Below are 23,887 nucleotides of genomic sequence, written 5' to 3' on the forward strand. Positions count from 1 at the left end.
ATATGCCTAATATTTATGCCCTACTTAAAGATATAGATGTTATTTCAAGTCTTTTTCAGACTTTCAATTGTGTGTTTATATCATGGAATGAACTCAGTAATCTTTCAGATAAAGCTATAGTCCAATTGTTAAACAGAGCTCAAGGAAGTACCTGAGAATAATGTGCATCTCCATGGATTTACCTACACATTTGTCATCAGCCCATACATAAAAAACAAAGGCGTTTTGATGTTGCTTGTGACTATCATTTATTTCATAGAAGATAAAAGTTAGGAGGGAGAGAGAATAGTCAGGGTAAATAATTGCAGGAAATCAAATCAAGGGTGTTCTAATCTGGTCCAGAAAGATCAAAACTTATCCCAACTTATATTTTTCTTTCAGTTTCTTAGCCAATTCAATCAATGCTGTAAGAGAGAAAAAGTAAGAAGATTTATTGAGTCTTCATTTTTTTGTTGTAACCTGAAGGAGGACTAACAACACTACTATGTTCAGCAGAAGCCAAAGGAAACAAAAACCAAGAAACGAAAAAGACAAAAATAAACAAACAAAAACACCCACCCACCCAAAGAAAACTGTGAAATTTTCATCCCTCAAAGGTAAAAGTTGCTCTTGCTCCAGGCTCTGTCCTCTCACCCTTTCTTCCCTCTCTTCCCATTCCCTTCCTCCCTTCTTTCCACATGCTTCTCTCTCTCTCTCTCTCTCTCTCTCTCTCTCTCTCTCTCTCTCTCTCTCTCCCCCCTCCCCCTGCCCTGAATAAACTCTGTTCTATACTTAAAAAAAAAAAGGTGGAAGTCACAGATGTGGTGGTGGCAGAGGCCTGGAACTCTAACCTTCAGGAATTAGTGGCAGGAAAGTGAGGAATTCATGGTTAGTCTGGACTACATGGGGAAGCACTGTCTCAAAAATAAACAAGCCAACAAATTTTCCTTTCCTACCTACATACATGTAGTCTACAATGGAGTCATTAGTCCAGATATTTTACAGAGTTTAAAAGGAGGATGATTAGCATTAATTTTTATTCTATTAGTACACAAAGAATCCAGCTTCTCTGATTAAGAAATTATAGCCATTTACTCACTCAACATCTGCCCAGTACAGATCACCAAGCAAGATGACAAACAACAGTCCAGATATGAGAGAGGAGAAGATTCCTCAGCACCTTGTCCTCTGAGGCAAACACCATCCTCCATCACCGCCCTTCCTCTCAGAGAAAAGCTGCTCATTTGAAGCCTACCATTCTTTCATTTACATATATTCAGTATATATTACTTGGACTAATTTTCTAGAGATCTGAATCATATGAGAAATGTGAATTTTATAACAATATATCTGACTTATGCATATAACATAATATAATAAATATAATATAGTACAATATAATATAAATGGTATCATTTTAAAGTTGAAGGGCAAGGAAAAAAACCAAATAAAAAATAATCCCTCATCCTGAATAAAATTTTAAACTTTTAGAAATCTACTGATGTATGCTGTAACAGTCATCCATGGAAAACCTCATCACAAAGCCATTTTCTTCTCCTATTTTTAAAATAGTCTCTAATGAGAACATAATTTTTATTTAAGAAAAAGAAAAACCATGCACAGTTGCCATGCTACATGGAGAGACTCTTTACACTTTCGATGATTTCTGCCGAAAGTACATTGTCTCTAATGGACCCTAATATTGCAGCGTGATGCAGTTAAAATTGATAACACACTCTTGTCAACTTCTGATCTTTCTGGTACTTATATAGACAATATGATGGATTTAGAAAAGAGATATAAAAGAAAAGTCTCCTTACCCTCTCCCACTTCCTCCCTAAAATACACTTCACTATGGCCATGGGGAACCTAAGGAATCTATGAGTCCCATAAAGAACAAAGTCAGATGAAATATTTATACCGAGTATTGGGTTGGGCTTTTTGTCCTCTTCTTTCTCTTCTTCCTCGTCATCATCATCCCCTTCTTCCTCGACATCATCATCATCGGAGGACTCATCCCCAGTAGTGTTCTCATCATCTGTCTGTTCCTGATCCTGGTCAGCAGGCGCATCACCGTCACCGCCATCACTGGTGCCCTCGGTACCATCGTTGGTTCCATCAGAGGACTCAGCATCTTGCTGTCCATCAGTAGCGTCTGCCTGAGTTCCAGAGTCAGTGGTTCCATCAGCTGAAATTAGGAGGAAAACCTCCAAGTGAGATACTGACTCTTCTTTGGAATGATATTGGTCCCACCCAGAATTATACATTCATTCCATATTCCGAATTCACTAATTCTGTCAAATACTTCGTCTATCATATATGTTATTGCTTTATCTTTCATGACCTTACAATGACCTTGAGCAATGACACCCAACCAAGACACAAGCAAGTACTTTGTGACAGGCATGAACACAAAAATAAAACCCAAGCCCAAATCCACAGAGAAACTTCTAGGCAAAAGCCTCCAATGCCAGTTCCACGAAGGGAAACAAACATCATTCTGAGACTAGCACAGTGATGCAAACAACAGGCCTCTGCTGCTGCTTCAACTCACCTGGCAATACGTCCCAGGCCCTCACTCCATGACACCTTCAGGAATTTGTTGTCTGTTCCAGTGACAATTGCTCTCTTTTATACACATGAGTTATATATTCAGTCCCTTAATTTGTGGAAGGCCTTCCATGCACACACATGTAAGAGTTAAGCTACAGTATCAGACTTCATGACCTTGTGTCTACTGCATAAGAACAATAAATGCCTAGAGCTCCTCTAAGTCCATATCAGAGGCCTAATTATCCTTAGAGGAAGAATAGAATGATATCTTTACATCCAAAATAATCTTATAACTAGGAATGCAGCTTTCTGTGGTTTTTACTAAAATTTTCTCACATCTCATAATATGCAAATGACATTGGTTACCGAGAGGCTATGGAGGGAAAATGGTTATTGTAGGAAGGTAATAGACTCAGGCTCACCAGTATCAGAAGTGTCAGCAGTGTCTGTCCCTGCGTCCTCTGAAGAAAAATAAGCAAAATAAGACAGAAGAACTTAAGCAACATTTTGATGAGATAGAGAATGTGAACGATACTATAGACATTTACAACCAATTAGATAGAGGGAAGCACATGCACAGGTAAAAGAAAACCTTTGAAATCTCACATGGTAAGTTTTGCTTCCCTGGAATAAGTCTTTAATCACCTTCTCAAATGTAACTTATTGATCCTAACAAAGTGTTTCAGTGATGAAAAACTGGACTGAATTTGGAAGCCCAGAGGAATCGACCTACCTACCTACCTACAATGATGTGCCAAAAAATGGAGGTGACTGCCAGCAAGGTGACTCAGTAGGTAAAAGCTCTTCTCTTACAAGCTGGGTGATATGAGCTGAAGGGGAGAGCTGACCCCTGTCTCTAACATCCTCACATGCACCACAATATGTTTGAGACCCTGATACCATATGGCATATGCACGCACACACACACACACACACACACACACACACACACACACACAAACACACACACAAATGATAAAAAATGCAATCAAGATGCAAAGTGAATAAATAAATTAATAAAAAAGAAAAAACTGCTTAAGTTTAAAAATGGAGATAGAAGCAGGTACTAGATAGGAGGACAAGAAACAGCAGCATGTAGGCATCCGTAAATTCATGTTTCACAGAGTAAGTATCTTCACACATTCTGGTCCACATTTTAAGTTAAAGTAAAAATCTTCACTTACGGCAAGAGACTAGAATAGTGGAAACACCAAGCAACACCAGGAGTGCCAGGAACTTCATGGTGACAAGTAGAAGAGCAGCAGACACAGAAGGTCAGGCTCCAATACTTGGAGACAAGGAAGACTGTCGATACTGGGGTTCCACATCGCGGGACTATATATGGAGAGCTCACCAATCAGAAGCTGCCACAAGCTGGTAAGTCAGTGACGGGAAAGGTTGGGAAGTGAAGTAAATGAGAATCAACCGCACAGCCAGAGCCCATTTAGAAAGGTCATGACTTCAAATGTTTGACAAATCCTTGATTCTGAGAACATAGGTGTCCAGTCAAGCTGTTGTCCAGTAAAGAACTTTGGCTTTCTCTTGTGTGAGGCACAGGGCTGCCATACTCATAAACTCCAACCAGCTGAAGATGTCAGCATGGTCTTCCCACTGTCTGCATTGCTCCCTTCGACATAGTACAAGTTAGAAACGAACAGAATCCTCAGCTTTGTGTCTCCTTCAAAAGAGTAATTGGGGCAGAGCTGCTGAATCCATGTGTTTTCCAGAGTGTCCCCACGTGTATTCAGTAAGGGCCATCCCGTCACACAGGGAGTGGGAGCCCAACACTGATGGAGAAGAACAAATATGACGCCACAGGATTTCAGAAATTCTTGTATAAAATTCAAAATGTAAGAGTAAAAGGACAGGGAAAAGTAGCATTTTCAATGGCTGCACCCACTGAGTCCATTCAATAAGCTTTTCTTTTTGCTTCTCCCTTTTCTTTTTCACTTCCTTCTTTCTTTCTGTGTTTTTTGTTTTATTTTTTTCTTTGTTTTGTCTTTAACATAGGATCTCTTAGCCAAAGCTAGCTTTCAACTTCTGATCCTCCTGCATCTACCTCTTAAGTGTTGAGGTTAAAGTTTATGTCACCACACCCAGACTTATAAATATAATTAGACTCTATGATAGATATTGGGAAAATTCTAGAAAACCAAGTACATAAATACCTCAATCTAGACATATTTCAAACAAGAACAGCAAAAACTCAAAAACCAAACCAAACTAGAAAACCTACTGCTTTGGAAAATAAAGAAACAAATAACAAAAGGATAAAAAGTCAATGTAGCATATATGAAGGAAAAAATTTAATCAGAAATTTGTGTATGGCATTAAAGGAGGGAGAGTCCTATATGGGGGGAGGAAATGATCTAGAAGGAGGGAAAGAGGAAAAGAGAGGGCCATAGAATTTTTGTGTTATGAAAGCATATGTGGAGGCTGTGTGGGAAGGGAAAGCACCATGGAGGGGCTGAGAACAGTGGGGGTGTGAAAAAAAAGCACAGATTTCTGAGCAGGCTGTCAGATTGTACCCACATTGTGATCCATGAAAGAAAACAGGATTGTGAACAAGAGCTTTTATTCCTACAGGAGATAATCATTGAGATCGAAGGAATAAGAATCTTTGCAAAGAAGTAGGTAGGAATGTCAACAAACTATGCATCTTGGGCAATGTCTATGGAAACGACCAGGAGGTGCTTCAGTTCCTATCCCTTCTCTCCCTTCCCACCCCATTCCACTCAGCAGCACACAAATGCTGCAGAAACCACAGGCTGGAGAGATGAAACAGGCTGCGCAGACATGACGGGATGTGGATTACAGTAGGCAGGGAGAATCACGATAAGGGGATGAGGCTGAAATGCAATGTGCAGCCTGGTGCCGTGGGAAGGAACACAGATGCAAATGTGAAGCACATTGGTTACCTCAGTGCAGTCAGGCCAGAGCCACGTCACAGCCACATGCAAACTGGCCTGGCCTGGCCTGTCAGGCGCAGACTGCAGGAGCAGATGCTGGCACAGCTTTCAGTGTGGTAGAATGATCATTTCCAGCCAAAACGATAAATAGCATGTGTGATGTTAACGTTCCTTCTTTGGGTTTAGAAACCCAAGCAGGGTTGCATGACCACCCCTCACATTTAAGAGAAATAGGGCCTGAAAAGTTCCCTAAAGGAATATTTTGTGCTAAGGTTTGGGGAAAAGGAAGTGTGACATTTTATTTAACTGAACAGAAACTCGAACCAAAGACAATTCAATTGAACTCACTTCAGCATTGCATACTCAAAACTCTGGTTTTACAGGTTTGAGCTAGAGCCAAGCTGCTCCTTCCCAGTCAGTGCAGTTTAGTATTTAAAACAGCACAGGGAAGGAATGAGTGAAATCCATCCTATCAAAGAAGAAATATTAACTTTCTCTTTTTCTTTTACCTTTAAAAATATTGACTCCCGGAAAACATGTCCTAATGATCTTGCTTCGGTTTTTAAATTATTTATCTAGGTTTCATGGCTGTCCTCTGTGTCTCTATATCTATTTTATTGTATGTTCTTCCATTAGTCTCCCTAAATATAGCCCATAGACTTCCCCTCTCATTCCTACCTCATTTTCTCAACCCCTACCTCCTCTTATATTCAGGACTTAACCAAATCTTTCCACAAGACCAATAATACTTACGCTCTGTGGATATTGGAAATATTGCAGTGTTAACTTCCATGCACTTTTCTCCTTAGTTTTCTAAGTTGAATTAATGCTATTCCTTATGCTTTCTCAGCTGACATACATTCTATTTTTTTAACCTTTAATCTGTTTTTTACAGTCCAGTCTTTATCCCCCTCCCAGTTTGCCCTCCAACAGTTCCTCATCCCATTCCTCCTCCCCACCCCCCCCGTCTCCAAAAGTCCCCACCACCACCCCTACCCCACCTCCTCACTCCCTCTTCCCTTCACTCCCTCACTCCAGCACTATGAACAATAAAGATAATATTTCAATCCAAGACAATTGAACAATGCTGGAAACAAGAGGGTTGGGAAAGATGGCTTCATTATTAAGAGAAGTTGATGTTCTTCCAGGTCATGAGTTCAATTCTGAGCATTCAAGTTGTGCAGTTTATAGTCCCTCTAATTTCTGTTCTTTGAAATATGACACTCTCTTCTGGAGTTCATGAATACATTAATGAATACACATTAATACACACACATAAATAAAAGAAAGTCATAAAAATACCAAAAAAAAAGTTAAGCTGAAAAGTTGGACATAAGAGTCTCATCAAATCAAGTGACAAAACCTAGTAGAGGTGGGCAGCACCCCTTGAGCAAACTTGAGCCTCGGGACCACAGGTAAGACCAACTTGTCTGCTGCAAGAAAGCTGCCTGGTGAAATCAGGACACACAGAGGCAGAATTCCTCTAGGACCGCGCACATCCTCTGCTTACCGGAAGTCCCACACCCTAGGATCCCGGCCCGCAGCAGCTCTCTGCTCCCAAACCCCGTTGGAGAGAGACCTCACCGCCTGATCAGGTGGGCACTCCTGAGGCTGCAGAGCGGAGGAGACCACCAACACTGCCCACCCCTGCCCACATCCCTGGCCCAAGAGGCAACTTTATAAGGCCTCTGGGTTCCCGTAGGGGAGGCCCGGGAGCGGCAGGACCCCTGCGCCTGAGACACCGCCGGAACCTGAAGGAAACAGACCGGATAAACAGTTTTCTGCTCCCAAATCCCGTGGGAGGGAGAGCTAAACCTTCAGAGAGGCAGACACGTCTGGGAAACCAGAAGAGACTGCTCCCTGCACACACATCTCGGACGCCAGAGGAAAAAGCCAAAGACCATCTGGAACCCTGGTGCACTGAAGCTCCCGGAAGGGGCAGCACAGGTCTTCCTGGTTGCTGCCGCTGCAGAGAGCCCGTGGGCAGCACCCCACGAGCGAACTTGAGCCTCAGGACCACAGGTAAGACCAAATTTTCTGCTGCAAGAAAGCTGCCTGGTGAACTCAAGACACAGGCCCACAGGAACAGCTGAAGACCTGTAGAGAGGAAAAACTACACGCCCGAAAGCAGAACACTCTGTCCCCATAACTGACTGAAAGAGAGGAAAACAGGTCTACAGCACTCCTGACACACAGGCTTATAGGACAGTCTAGCCACTGTCAGAAATAGCAGAACAAAGTAACACTAGCGATAATCTGATGGCGAGAGGCAAGCGCAGGAACCCAAGCAACAGAAACCAAGACTACATGGCACCATCAGAGCCCAATTCTCCCATCAAAACAAACATGGAATATCCAAACACACCAGAAAAGCAAGATCTAGTTCCAAAATCATTTTGATCATGATGCTGGAGGACTTCAAGAAAGACATGAAGAACTCCCTTAGAGAACAAGTAGAAGCCTACAGAGAGGAATCGCAAAAATGCCTGAAAGAATCGCAAAAATCCCTGAAAGAATTCCAGGAAAACATAAATAAACAAGTAGAAGCCCATAGAGAGGAGACACAAAAATCCCTGAAAGAATTCCAGGAAAACACAATCAAACAGTTGAAGGAATTAAAAATGGAAATAGAAGCAATCAAGAAAGAACACATGGAAAAAACCCTGGATATAGAAAACCAAAAGAAGAGACAAGGAGCTGTAGATACAAGCTTCACCAACAGAATACAAGAGATGGAAGAGAGAATCTCAGGAGCAGAAGATTCCATAGAAATCATTGACTCAACTGTCAAAGATAATGTAAAGCGGAAAAAGCTACTGGTCCAAAACATACAGGAAATCCAGGACTCAATGAGAAGATCAAACCTAAGGATAATAGGTATAGAAGAGAGTGAAGACTCCCAGCTCAAAGGACCAGTAAATATCTTCAACAGAATCATAGAAGAAAACTTCCCTAACCTAAAAAAAGAGATACACATAGGCATACAAGAAGCCTACAGAACTCCAAATAGATTGGACCAGAAAAGAAACACCTCCCGTCACATAATAGTCAAAACACCAAACGCACAAAATAAAGAAAGAATATTAAAAGCAGTAAGGGAAAAAGGTCAAGTAACATATAAAAGCAGACCTATCAGAATCACACCAGACTTTTCACCAGAAACTATGAAGGCCAGAAGATCCTGGACTGATGTCATACAGACCCTAAGAAAACACAAATGCCAGCCCAGGTTACTGTATCCTGCAAAACTCTCAATTAACATAGATGGAGAAACCAAGATATTCCATGACAAAACCAAATTTACACAATATCTTCCTACAAATCCAGCACTACAAAGGATAATAAATGGTAAAGCCCAACATAAGGAGGCAAGCTATACCCTAGAAGAAGCAAGAAACTAATCGTCTTGGCAACAAAACAAAGAGAAGAAAAGCACACAAACATAACCTCACATCCAAATATGAATATAACAGGAAGCAATAATCACTATTCCTTAATATCTCTCAACATCAATGGCCTCAACTCCCCAATAAAAAGACATAGATTAACAAACTGGATACGCAACGAGGACCCTGCATTCTGCTGCCTACAGGAAACACACCTCAGAGACAAAGACAGACACTACCTCAGAGTGAAAGGCTGGAAAACAACTTTCCAAGCAAATGGTCAGAAGAAGCAAGCTGGAGTAGCCATTCTAATATCAAATAAAATCAATTTTCAATTAAAAGTCATCAAAAAAGATAAGGAAGGACACTTCCTATTCATCAAAGGAAAAATCCACCAAGATGAACTCTCAATCCTAAATATCTATGCCCCAAATACAAGGGCACCTACATACGTAAAAGAAACTTTACTAAAGCTCAAAACACACATTGCACCTCACACAATAATAGTGGGAGATTTCAACACCCCACTCTCATCAATGGACAGATCATGGAAACAGAAATTAAACAGTGATGTCGACAGACTAAGAGAAGTCATGAGCCAAATGGACTTAACGGATATTTATAGAACATTCTATCCTAAAGCAAAAGGATATACCTTCTTCTCAGCTCCTCATGGTACTTTCTCCAAAATTGACCATATAATTGGTCAAAAAACGGGCCTCAACAGGTACAGAAAGATAGAAATATTCCCATGCGTGCTATCGGACCACCACGACCTAAAACTGGTCTTCAATAACAGTAAGGGAAGAATGCCCACATATACGTGGAAATTGAACAATGCTCTACTCAATGATAACCTGGTCAAGGAAGAAATAAAGAAAGAAATTAAAAACTTTTTAGAATTTAATGAAAATGAAGGTACAACATACCCAAACTTATGGGACACAATGAAAGCTGTGCTAAGAGGAAAACTCATAGCGCTGAGTGCCTGCAGAAAGAAACAGGAAAGAGCATATGTCAGCAGCTTGACAGCACACCTAAAAGCTCTAGAACAAAAAGAAGCAAATACGCCCAGGAGGAGTAGAAGGCAGGAAATAATCAAACTCAGAGCTGAAATCAACCAAGTAGAAACAAAAAGGACCATAGAAAGAATCAACAGAACCAAAAGTTGGTTCTTTGAGAAAATCAACAAGATAGATAAACCCTTAGCCAGACTAACGAGAGGACACAGAGAGTGCGTCCAAATTAACAAAATCAGAAATGAAAAGGGAGACATAACTACAGATTCAGAGGAAATTCAAAAAATCATCAGATCTTACTATAAAAACCTATATTCAACAAAATTTGAAAATCTTCAGGAAATGGACAATTTCCTAGACAGATACCAGGTATCGAAGTTAAATCAGGAACAGATAAACCAGTTAAACAACCCCATAACTCCTAAGGAAATAGAAGCAGTCATTAAAGGTCTCCCAACCAAAAAGAGCCCAGGTCCAGACGGGTTTAGTGCAGAATTCTATCAAACCTTCATAGAAGACCTCATACCAATATTATCCAAACTATTCCACAAAATTGAAACAGATGGAGCACTACCGAATTCCTTCTATGAAGCCACAATTACTCTTATACCTAAACCACACAAAGACACAACAAAGAAAGAGAACTTCAGACCAATTTCCCTTATGAATATCGACGCAAAAATACTCAATAAAATTCTGGCAAACCGAATTCAAGAGCACATCAAAACAATCATCCACCATGATCAAGTAGGCTTCATCCCAGGCATGCAGGGATGGTTTAATATACGGAAAACCATCAACGTGATCCATTATATAAACAAACTGAAAGAACAGAACCACATGATCATTTCATTAGATGCTGAGAAAGCATTTGACAAAATTCAACACCCCTTCATGATAAAAGTCCTGGAAAGAATAGGAATTCAAGGCCCGTACCTAAACATAGTAAAAGCCATATACAGCAAACCAGTTGCTAACATTAAACTAAATGGAGAGAAACTTGAAGCAATCCCACTAAAATCAGGGACTAGACAAGGCTGCCCACTCTCTCCCTACTTATTCAATATAGTTCTTGAAGTTCTAGCCAGAGCAATCAGACAACAAAAGGAGATCAAGGGGATACAGATTGGAAAAGAAGAGGTCAAAATATCACTATTTGCAGATGACATGATAGTATATTTAAGTGATCCCAAAAGTTCCACCAGAGAACTACTAAAGCTGATAAACAACTTCAGCAAAGTGGCTGGGTATAAAATTAACTCAAATAAATCAGTTGCCTTCCTCTATACAAAAGAGAAACAAGCCGAGAAAGAAATTAGGGAAACGACACCCTTCATAATAGACCCAAATAATATAAAGTACCTCGGTGTGACTTTAACCAAGCAAGTAAAAGATCTGTACAATAAGAACTTCAAGACACTGAGGAAAGAAATTGAAGAAGACCTCAGAAGATGGAAAGATCTCCCATGCTCATGGATTGGCAGGATTAATATAGTAAAAATGGCCATTTTACCAAAAGCAATCTACAGATTCAATGCAATCCCCATCAAAATACCAATCCAATTCTTCAAAGAGTTAGACAGAACAATTTGCAAATTCATCTGGAATAACAAAAAACCCAGGATAGCTAAAGCTATCCTCAACAATAAAAGGACTTCAGGGGGAATCACTATCCCTGAACTCAAGCAGTATTACAGAGCAATAGTGATAAAAACTGCATGGTATTGGTACAGAGACAGACAGATAGACCAATGGAATAGAATTGAAGACCCAGAAATGAACCCACACACCTATGGTCACTTGATTTTTGACAAAGGAGCCAAAACCATCCAATGGAAAAAAGATAGCATTTTCAGCAAATGGTGCTGGTTCAACTGGAGGGCAACATGTAGAAGAATGCAGATCGATCCATGCTTATCACCCTGTACAAAGCTTAAGTCCAAGTGGATCAAGGACCTCCACATCAAACCAGACACACTCAAACTAATAGAAGAAAAACTAGGGAAGCATCTGGAACACATAGGCCCTGGAAAAAATTTCCTGAACAAAACACCAATGGCTTATGCTCTAAGATCAAGAATCGACAAATGGGATCTCATAAAACTGCAAAGCTTCTGTAAGGCAAAGGACACTGTGGTTAGGACAAAACGGCAACCAACAGATTGGGAAAAGATCTTTACCAATCCTACAACAGATAGAGGCCTTATTTCCAAAATATACAAAGAACTCAAGAAGTTAGACCGCAGGGAAACAAATAACCCTATTAAAAAATGGGGTTCAGAGCTAAACAAAGAATTCACAGCTGAGGAATGCCGAATGGCTGAGAAACACCTAAAGAAATGTTCAACATCTTTAGTCATAAGGGAAATGCAAATCAAAACAACCCTGAGATTTCACCTCACACCAGTGAGAATGGCTAAGATCAAAAACTCAGGGGACAACAGATGCTGGCGAGGATGTGGAGAAAGAGGAACACTCCTCCATTGTTGGTGGGATTGCAAACTGGTACAACCATTCTGGAAATCAGTCTGGAGGATCCTCAGAAAATTGGACATTGAACTGCCTGAGGATCCAGCCTCAGGAGTGCCCACCTGACCAGGCGGTTGGGTCTCTCTCTCACCGGGTCTGGGAGCAGAGAGCTGCTGCGGGCCGGGATCCGCGGGTGTGGGACTTCCGGTAAACACAGAACGTGCCCGGTCCTAGAGAAATTCTGCTTCCGTGTGTCCCAAGCTCACCAGGCAGCTTTCTTGCAGCAGAAAATTTGGTCTTACCTGTGGTCCTGAGGCTCAGGTTCGCTCGTGGGGTGCTGCCCAGGGGCTCTCTGCAGCGGCAGCAACCAGGAAGCAGCTTAATATTTTTTAATTATGTGCTTGTACAAGTGCCTGCACTGGACAAAAGTGCATGTCAAATTCTAGAGCTGGAGTTGTGTGTGACTGTGAGACTCTAACTTGGGTACTGGATCTGAACTCCAGTCTTCCAGAAGAGAAATATTGTCTTTTCAGCACTGAAATGATTCTTTTTTATTTTTATGAACTTGTATGAGTCTTGAACACACTTGCTCATTTTATTTATTTTATGTATGTTAGTACACTGTAGCTGTCCTCAGACACACCAGAAGAGGGTACTGGATACCATCACAGATGGGTGTGAGCCACCATGTGGTTGCTGGGAATTGAACTCAGGACCTCTGGAAGAGCAGTCAGAGCTCTTAAACACTGAGCCATCTATTCAGTCCATGATTATTCTTTTTAAAAAATGTATTGATAATGTCTACTTCACAGACTACAGGTTTAAATAGAGTAATCTTAAATGCAATGTGTTTATTTAAAAACAGCTTAGAAATAAAACTAAAATGATGCACTGCGTGAAGCCCTATTGTGGTAACGAGACACATTTTCTCTGTGGCGTGAGTGTGGAGGTCAGAGCTGAGTTTGTGATTGATGTACATGAAGGCCAGCTGGCACCCAACATCTTTGCTTCTGCAATGAACACGGAAACAGGATTTGGGAACTCATATCAACAAGTTTTGAGGACATTCGCAATGAACAGATGACAGTGGAACCTTGGCATGATTCATATGGAAGTCTTGAAGCTACTGAGTTTGCCAGTCAGGACAAAGTCAGTTTGGCTGAGGTCTAGCAGACTGCACTGAGATCAGGACACAATTCTGATCTTCTCTGAATACTGAGGAGAAATTTATTTCTAAGACATTGCTATGATGAGATCAACCACTGATGTCATCTCATTGTTCCAATGTAGAGAAGTAAAGATTGTTACAGTCTTTCTGCTTTTGCTAAGGGAGCAGAGCAGAGACTTAGTCAGATTAGCCAGTAGCTAACAGCTCATGAGGCCCACCTGTGCTACGCAAAAACTACAAGGTGATGAACATGGACTAGCTTAGGCTGAAACACAGCCAATTAGAGCAAAACTCTTCACCTATTCATTTCTTGTATTTATAAAAATATTACACTTCTACAATTTATTAATTTGTAGATAACTACTAAAGACATAAATAGGCTATTCAAAACATTGTAAAGTCCTTCCCAGGTATCAGCACCGTGGGCAACAATGCTTAGAAATGCATTTCACTTTTAGGAAAGAAATAAAATAGAAGGTTTTTTTCTTTACCCATTTCTTCTGTTTTCTTCCCAATCTCAGGAGAGAAGTGGGTATCTATAGATACTTTCTAGGGTCAGGAACCTGCTTTACCTCTGTGGAGAGGTGCTTTGGGATGCTTGACAGTAATGATACTGGTGGCCTCCACACTGAACCACCCAGTCTGAGTTCCCAGGCATTTCAGGGACAGTTGTGTGCGGCTGAATCATTTAGTGTTTGCTGTGGGGTTGTTAAGTACTTTCTGAAAGCTGGCCCTGGTCAGTGTTTGTACTCTGGGTATATTCTGGAGCTGTCCCACCTGTGTTTGTAAGTAGCTAGCTCCTCTGGCTGGCTGACCCAACTCTTTTGAAAAGGTATCATGTCTGACTGAATAGTGCAACTTCTATGGTTTATATGTGACTACTTTTGAAAGCAAATTCTGCTTCCATGGGATGGAATGTGTTTTTTAAAAAAAACCTAATTATCTAAGAAAACGAATTTAGTTTCTTTCCACTGCATATGGAAGACGTATTCTTGGGGTTTATACCTGCGTGGACTTTGAGTATTTCAAACAGTACTGTGTATCTTCTTTTTTTCAAATCAACTCAGTTTGCTTTTTAATTTTTGTGTGATGGTTTTGCCTGTATGAATGTCTGTACCGTTTGTGGGCAGTGCTAACAGAGATCAGAAGAAGGTGTCTGATCCTCTGGAACTGGAGCTTCAGACAGCCACTACGTGGGTGCTTGGTGCTGAACCTGGGTCTTCTGGAAGAGCAGCCAGTGCTCTTAACTGTTGATCCATTTCTTCATCCCATTTCTTTCTCTTTTATTTTAAAATACCCATGTTTGGCTTTGTGGAATGGGAGGCTCTGAAATAACAGCTTCTAAATTCTTTCCACCTATCAGGCCAAACCTCGCAAACCATTATTCCAGCTGGCTTAGTGGGGATGTTTTAAAGATACCCAGAGTCCTAGTTCTCCTTTCTACTGTTGTGATAAAACACCATGCCCCAAGGCAACTTGGGGTGAGAGAGGGCTTATATCACGTCACATCTTACAGTTCATCCTGAAGGGGAGTCTGTGCAGAAACCCAGGGCATGAACCTGGAGGAAGGACCTGACACAGAGGCTAGAGAGGAGTATTGCCTACACGCTTGAAAATATCTGGCAGAGGCATAGGATCCAGTTCATCTGAAGATGACATTGTTTTTAACAATTGCAGTCACTCCCTTAAAGATATGGTTGATTCAATGCCTGGATATTGTCAGTTATTTCTTTGAATTCCCAATTACACATTTCTATCCTAAACTGTATGGCCTGGCATTAATTAAAGCTTTATTTATCTATTTTTTGGAGGTGGTAAGTGTATGCCACAGTGCATGTGTACAGGTCATAGGTTAACTTATAAGAGTCATTTCTCTCTCTCTCTCTCTCTCTCTCTCTCTCTCTCTCTCTCTCTCTCTCTCTTTTTACTACGTGGGTTTTGGGAATCAAACTTAAGTTTTCAGCCTTGATGCCCAGCACCTTTACCTGTTGAGCCATGTTTATTGTCCCATACAATGAAGTTCTTTACAAAACCTTAGGTATACAACGTGGTTTGTTAGATTCACAGTCAATACATGGTGGTATGATCTTAGTTCTTTTGCAAGTCCCAAATCATAATTTTCTACCTGTTTTCCAGTTTCATGTTCCTGTGAAAAACAGCTATTGTAACTGATGAGGGCTGACCCTGACAGTATTTTATGCATAGTATTTCTGATGACTGGCTCAGGGAACAGTTTTTTTTGTTTGTTTGTTTTTGTTTTTTTTTTGGGGGGGGGGATCTAGTTTTGTTTTGATAGAGATTTTCTTTCATACATTCAAATATAAAAGAAAGATTGTCATTTTTTCTGACCATTTTCATCCTATTGGCATGATTAATTTTCTTCATACATTTATCATCTCTCACATTTCTTTCAAAAATAGAACTATATTTTTACCTCCTGTCTAGCCGAAAACTTCGTGGAATCATCACTTTTGCATGAAGTGCACTCTAGTAGTCAATCAGACCCCATCTGTACTATAGAGTTCATCTTTGAAAAACAGCAGAACAGTTGTTAGTTGAAATGAATTTTTTTCTTCCATATCTTTAGATACATTTGAAAAATTTGCCTTCCCTCTTGCAGCTACACTAGGGACAGTTGTGTTGTCATTAAATGAGGCTTCTCTTCAAGATCATGGAAATTTGTGATATATGGCAAGAAGAAATCTGTCAAGGAAGCATTGTTTCACTCTTAGGGATATTTGGCATCTATGTCTCTTCTCTCTGAAGAGGGTGGCCCTGAGGACTGGGTGCAGAGACAACATGCAGGACTGGCCTTAAAGGAAGGCAGGGGCTGAGTGGGACAGAGGACTGAAGCCCTGCCATCCACTCACACATTATCTGTCCATGCTGCTTTTACCTTGTTCCTTTTTAGATTCCTGTTACTGCATTTTTCCATTCTTGAAACAAACATTGTTTTGTCACTTATTTCCTCTCAAATTTTAAGTAACTAAACAATAGTTACTTTCATGTGGTCATAGAACACGTGCATGAGAGATTGGAGAACATTACCTAAGGAATTTGTTGCCTCTTGATGGTATGTGGGCACACATGGCACTATTTGAAAAGATGAAGGTAGAAATCATTTGAAGGCAACTTCAAACGTATCTCTGTGGGTGACATTATGGTTGAGCTCAGATGTAAGTCTTCAGCAGAGTGTCTGAATGTGTCCTTTACTTGAAGTGTTCATGCCCTTGGTTTGGAGGTTAATTGAAGAGCAGATACAATGTCTTCTCAGGTCATTAAATATTCACCAATTAATTTCTGTAAAACTAAGTATTTACTATCAAAATTTAACTACATGTTAAGTGAATAATTTATTATTATTATTATTATTATTGCTTTTGTTTTTGGTAACATGGTCTTCCTATGTAGTTCAACCTCTAGAGCTCAGGCATTACAAGCACCTACATTACAATGTCTGTCCCAGAGTGTAGGTTTTAACTCTTTAAACCCAACATATATGCAATGCTTGTTTTTCTTTAAAAATGTGTCTGTTGTCTAATGTGTCTAAAAACATAATTATGTTTTGTCAAAGAAAGGTCTGCAGTCCACAGTTCATCTTACCCCACTCACACACCACATATTCATTTTAAGTGGTTTTTCGTGTGTTCTTTATTGCAACGCATCTTCCACTTTCTTTATCTCTTAAGACATTTGCAAACTAAAGAGTAAAATTTATACCCCTTTATGAAAATGTCTACAGCTGGAATTTATTTGAAGATTCATCATAAATAGAGTCAACTTAAGCATTTCTAGGGACAGTTTTATCTAGAGACAGTGCTCCATAGGCATGGGGTGGGGGGGAGGTTAGTAATCTCTCATGAGGCCTATTTGTATGGATTTTCAGAGTTCTTTTGACTCTCAGTGAAAATTTTCTATACCATGTTCTTGGATCAGAAAAGAATTTTTGTTTAAAATATTCTTGAGATTAGGCAAAAATTATTTTACTACAAAAATGGTTGTTTTTATTAAGAGCTGTAGTTCTGACTTTGAAATGAGCACTGAACATCAACACTAGTTTCAAACTACCAGCATGTCCTTAAGTCTGGAGCAGATCACTGAATAAATATTTCAAAATACCGTCATAGTCATCAGCAAATGTGATTTTAAAAAAAGCACTGATGTGGAAAAGGGTAAGGTACAGGGAGGCAATCAGGAAACAGCACAATTCTTAATCATCTAAAGGTCATCCTGGCACTGAAATCAGAATATTTACCCAAGGAATCAAGAAGGGTTCCTTGTGACATGATGGCGAATTTCCACAGGTTCATGTGAGGGCCAATGACCAGGATGTGGAGAAGGACAATGAGTTGCCTTATGCACTTCAGGGGAGCCTGCCACTGTGTTCAGAAGCATCTTTTCTCTGTCCTTGAGAAAGTCTCATATACTGAACATGTGTTCTACAGCTGCTGTCTCTGCTGAGAGGTGTTTGGATCACGTGTATTTTTACCTTAGCCAATGGATTCACTGATGGATTCATAGCTACCTGGACTACTAGGTGGGATGTGTTGGAGGAAGTAGTCACTGGGTTTGTGTCTTTGAAGGGTCTACCATGTGCCCAGGGCCTTCCTTCTGCTTCCCTTCTGTATCCTAGACTATGTATTCTCCCTGCTGATCCTTTTGGTCACTTAGGCCCAAAGCACTAGAGCTAGCTGACCTTGACCCTAACCCTCTGAAACTGTTAGCCAGTGTAAATCTGTCTGTTACATTATTTCTGTCAGGCATTTGTTCTAGTAATAGAACAAAGCCTAGCACAAGAAGAAATAATGGAATGTCCTTAGGAAGACAGGAAAGCATAGTATAGCAACACAAGGAGATTTTATTCCTTTGAATATTGACTGCATGGACAGCATTTGTTATTTTTTCAGAATTGTTGTTTGTTTGGAATAGCCATTCAAAATCCATGGGAGTAAAATTGTCCATAGTGACAAAAGCCTATAATTCCAGCACTCGGAGACAGAGGCAGGAGGATAGCAATGAGTTTGAGGACATCTACCTTGTCTCAAAAACAAATAGCGTAATTGAGAAACAATTACAAAAAACAATAAATGCACAAGAAAAAAACATGCAAGGTAGATGATGATGGGTTGAGGAAGGACAGTAGATTGATCTGAAGGAAATTTTCTCAATTCTCAGGGTTTCATGGTAGACTAATCTTTTATTTAGGACAGGACTTTCCTGACTCTCAAACAATGGACTAGGACCTGGACCTTTGGGGAGGAACGACTCTGAAATTTCACTGCAGAAACTGTCTTGAAGTTTACTTGGACAGCTGAGTGGTGACTGCTTTCCTATGGAGCCTTTGCATTCTCCTGGAAAGGGGCAGCTCATTTGCATATCCAAATTTCTGCGGACCCCATGACCCTTGAGACTAAGTGAATGTTTCACCACTCAGCATTACAACAAATATTTGAGTGTTTACATACCAATGGCCAAATTTTCCAACTTTTATAGTACCTGCTTTGAGGCCAAAAAAATGAATTAAATCCTGATGCTTGTACCCAGAGTCAGCATTAAATGCAACAGTTTTGGGAGTGATTCATCCCACTTTACACACCAAGTACAGATTCTGGCCTCGCATTCATTTGCAATGGGCTCTACATGTGTTTCTAGGGTCTCTATATCAAGACATGAAAGACCAGATAAGTAGTGAGAAATTATACTACTTATTAATAGTTACCAATTACATAGACCAAATAGATCGTTACAAATATGTCAAACAATAGTAAGGCATTCCTGTAGCTGAGCACCAACAGGTCTTTCCTCAGATAACTCTCTTTGTTGAATTCCTGCCTATCTTCCCTTTCTCTGTCTATTTAATGTCATAAAACACAGGCTTGGTGTCTACTTCTAAGACATTATCCAGATCCTGCCTAGTCCTTGCTCTGGTAGATGTAGGCTACCTCATGAATACCTTTAGCAACGTTCTCTATCTTCATTTCTGGCCTAACCCTTAATTTAAATTTGTGTGAATCCTGCTTCATCACCCGTCCATCTAGTCAAGCTTCAGTCACGCATTTATCAAGCATGTACCTAGTGTAATGGACACAGAACGTTCACAATGCTGTTAATGAGCAATACAATATACTCCACCTCACTGTGATCAGCCAATGAAATCACCACGGCATGAACTACTTAGAGTATAAGAGTGAAAATAATCAAACTGACATTGTATAGAGAAGATAAAAAACCGACAAGCAAATAATGAAGTAGATAAGCAAATGTCAGGTAATTCTAAGCACTGCATGAAACCTGCTCTAACCTGGGATGACTAGTTTGGAAGCCATTGAAGCTCATTTGGAGAGGTGACATTTAAGCAGGAATTAAATAGTAACAATGTGTGACAAAAGTTACAAACAGTAACAAATATTGGGTGTGTGCCATGTTTGGATGTGGTGCTTGGTATCTACCCTCAGGATCTAGCCCCTGATGTGTATTAGCTCCTTTGATATGAGCACAGAGTCAGCTCTTACCTTGGACTAACTGCATATTCCTTTATCTCTTATCCTCCTATTCTCTTAGGAATCCTCCAATCTATACTTTTTTTTCCAATTTTTTTCCTTTATTGGATAGTTTCTTTATTGTACATTTTAAATGTTATCCCCTTTCCCCATTTCCCCTCTGGAAAACCCCCATCCCATCCCTCCACCCCCTGCCTCCATGAGGGTGCTCCCTCACCAACCCACCCACTCCCTTCTGCCTCACCGTCCTGCCATTCCCCTACCCTGGGATATCGAGCCTTCCTAGGACCAAGAGCTTCTCCCATTGATGCCTGACAAGGCCCATTCCCTGCTACATATGCGACTGGAGCCAAGGATTGCTCCATGTGTACTCTTGGGTTGGTGGTTTAGTCTCTGGGAGCTCTGGGGTATCTGATTGTTGATATTGTTGTTCTTCCTATGCGGTTGCAAATCCCCTCAGTTACCTCAGTCCTTTCTCTAATTCCTCCTTTGGGGACCCCGTTTTCTGTCCAATGATTAACTGCAAGGATCTGCCTCTATTTGTCAGGCTCTGGCAGAGCCTCTCAGGAGACAGCTACATCAGCTATATCAGGCGCCTGTCAGCATGAACCTCTTGGCATCCCCAATAGTGACTGGGTTTGGTGACTGCGTGTGGGATGGATCCCCATGTGAGGCAGTCTCTGGATGGCCTTTCCTTCAGTCTCTGCTCCACACTTTTTGTTGTTCCTCCTTCTAAGAAGCACTGAAGCATCCAGACTTTTGTCTTTCTTCCTCTTGAGCTTCATGTGGTGTGTAAATTGTATCTTGGGTGTTCCAGGCTTTTGGGCTAATATCCACTTATCAGTGAGTACGTATCATGTGTCTTCTTTTGTGACTTGGTTACCTCACTCAGGATGATATTTTTTAGTTCCATCCATTTGCCTAAGAATTTCATGAAGTCATTGTTTTCAATAGTTGAGTAGTACTCCATGGTGTAAATGTGCCACACACTCTGTATGCATTCCTCTGTTGAACGACATTTGGGTTCTTTTCAGCTTCTGGTGTAATAAATAAGGCTGCTATGAACATAGTGGAGCATGTGTCCTTGTTATATGTTAGAACGTCTTTTCGGTATATGCCCAGGAGTGGTATAGCTGGGTCCAATTTTCTAAGGAACCACCAGACTGATTTCCAGAGTGGTTGTACCAGTCTGCAATCCCACCGACAGTGGAGGAGTGTTCCTCTTTCTCCACATCCTCACCAGCATCTGTTGTCACCTGAGTTTTTTTATCTTAGTCATTCTGACTGGTGTGATGTGAAACTCAGGGTTGTTTTGATTTGCATTTTTCTGATAACTAAGGATGTTGAACATTTCTTCAGGTGCTTTGCAGCCGTTTGAGATTCCTTGTTTGAGATATCTGTACCCCATTTTTAATAGATTCTCTCAAGTCTAATTTCTTGAGTTCTTTGTATATTTTGGATATAAGCCCTCTATCAGATGTAGAATTGGTAAAGATCTTTCCCCAATGTGTTGGTTGTCGTTTTGTCCTAGTGACAGTGTCCTTCGCCTTAAAGAAGCTTTGCAATTTTATGAGGTCCCATCTGTTGATTCTTGATCTTAGAGCATAAGCCATTGGTGTTTTATTCAGGAAATTTTTCCCAGTGCCCATGTGTTCAAGGTTCATCCCACTTTTTCTTCTATTAGTTTGAGTGTATCTGGTTTTATGTGGAGGTCCTTGATCTACTTGGACTTGAGCTTTGTACAGGGCAACAAGAATGGATTGATCTGTATTCTTCTACATGCTGACCTCCAGTTGAACCAGCACCATTTGTTGAAAATGCTATCTTTTTCCCCCCACTGGATGGTTTTAGCTCCTTTGTCAAAGATCAAGTGACCATAGGTGTGTGGGTTCATTTCTGGGTCTTCAATTCTATTCACTGATCTACCTGCCTGTCTCTGTACCAATACCATACAGTTTTTATGACTATTGCTCAGTGATACAGCTTAAGGTCAGGGATGGTGATTCCCCCAGAAGTTCCTTTGTTGTTTAGGAGAGTTTTCACTATCCTGGGTTTTTTGTTATTCCATTTTTACTATATTAATCCTGCTAATCCATGAGCATGGGCGGTCTTTCCATCTTCTGAGGTTTTCTTCAATTTCTTTCTTCAGAGACTTGAAGTTCTTGTCATACAGATCTTTCACTTGCTTGGTTAAAGTCACACTGAGGTATTTTTATATTATTTGGGACTATTGTGAAGGGTGTCATTTCCCTAATTTCTTTCTCAGCCTTTTTATCCTTTGAGTAGAGAAAGGCTACTGGTTTGTTTGAGTTAATTTTATATCCAGGCACTTTGCTGAAGTTGTTTATCAAGCTTAGTAGTTCTCTGGTGGAACTTTTGGGGTCACTTAAGTTTACTATCCTATCATCTGCAAATAGTGATATTTTGACTTCTTCCTTTCCAATTTGTATCTCTTTGACCTCCTTTTGATGTCTGATTGCTCTGGCTAGGACTTTGAGTACTATATTGAATAGGTAGGGAGCCTATGTTTTTACAACAACCTGATTTTAGTAGGCTTGTTTCAAGTTTCTCTCCATTTAGTTTGATGTTGGCTACTGGTTTGTTGTATATTGTCTTTACTATGTTTAGGTATGGGCCCTGAAATTCTAATCTTTCTAAGACTTTTAACATGAAGGGGTGTTGAATTTTTGCCAAATGCTTTCTCAGCATTTAATGAGATGATCATGTGTTTTTTTTTTCTTTGAATAAAAACATAGTAGATTACTTTGATGGATTTCCATATATTGAACCATCCCTGCATCCCTGGGATGAAGCCTACTTAATCATGATGGGTGATCTTTTTAATGTGTCCTTGGATTCGGTTGGTGAGAATTTTATTGAGTATTTTTGCATCAATAGTCACAAGGGAAATTGGTCTGAAGTTCTTTCTCTGTTGGGTCTTTGTGTGGTTTAGGTATAAGCGTAATTGTGGCTTCATAGAAGGAATTGGGTAGTGTTTGTTCTTTTTCTATTTTGTGGAATAGTTTGAAGAATAGTGGTATTAGGTCTTCTTTAAAAGTCTGATAGAATTCTGCACTAAACCCATCTGGTCCTGGGCTTTTTTTTGGGGGGGGGGGTTGGGAGACTTTTAAAAACTGCTTCTATTTCTTTAGGAGTTATGGAACTGTTAAGATGGTTTATTGATCCTGATTTAACTTGGTACCTGGTATCTGTCTAGAAAATTGTCCATTTCCTCCAGATTTTCCAGTTTTGTTGAGTATAGGCTTTTTAGTAGGATATGATGATATTTTGAATTTCCTCTGTTTTTGTTGTTATGTCTCCCTTTTTATTTCTGATTTTGTTAATTTGGATACTGCCTCTGTGCCCTCTTGTTTGTCTGGCTAATCTATCTGGTTTATTTACCTTGTTGATTTTCTCAATGAATCAGCTCCTGGTTTTGTTGATTCTTTGTATAGTTTTTTTGTTTCTACTTGGTTGATTTCAGCCCTGAGTTTATTCCCTGCCATCTATTCCTCTTGTGTGTATTTGCTTCTTTTTGTTCTAGAGCTGTCAGGTGTGCTGTCAAGCACTAGTGTATGCATTTTCTAGTTTCTTTTTGGAGGCACTCAGAGCTATGAGTTTTCCGCTTAGCATTGCTTTCATTTTGTCCCATAAGTTTTGATATATTGTGCCTTCATTTTCATTAAATTCTAAGTCTTTAATTTCTTTCTTTATTTCTTCCTTGACAAAGTTATCATTGAGTAGAGCATTGTTCAGCTTCCATGTGTATATGGGCTTTCTATCATTTTTGTTGTTATTGAAGACCAGCCTTAGTCCATGGTGATCTGATAGGATGCAAGGGAATATTTTGATCATCTTGTATCTGTTGAAGCCTGTCTAATGGCCAACTATATGGTCAATTTTG

At 40.2% G+C, this 23,887-nt stretch overlaps 1 protein-coding gene across 1 annotated transcript; it reads right to left on the minus strand.

Annotated features, from left to right (window-relative positions):
- Positions 1-354: 354 nt before the first annotated feature.
- Mucl2 (mucin-like 2) lies at positions 355-3,913 on the minus strand. The gene is made up of 4 exons (XM_039080397.2): positions 3,717-3,913; positions 2,955-2,993; positions 1,901-2,167; positions 355-404 (listed from the first exon to the last, which is right to left on the minus strand). The coding sequence occupies exons 1-4, from the start codon at positions 3,772-3,774 to the stop codon at positions 355-357; spliced, it is 414 nt and encodes a 137-aa protein (XP_038936325.2). The 5' UTR covers positions 3,775-3,913.
- Between the last annotated feature and the right edge of the window lie 19,974 nt (positions 3,914-23,887).

This window comes from Rattus norvegicus, chromosome 7 (assembly GCF_036323735.1).
Source record: "Rattus norvegicus strain BN/NHsdMcwi chromosome 7, GRCr8, whole genome shotgun sequence".
Classification (NCBI taxonomy): Eukaryota; Metazoa; Chordata; class Mammalia; order Rodentia; family Muridae; genus Rattus; species Rattus norvegicus.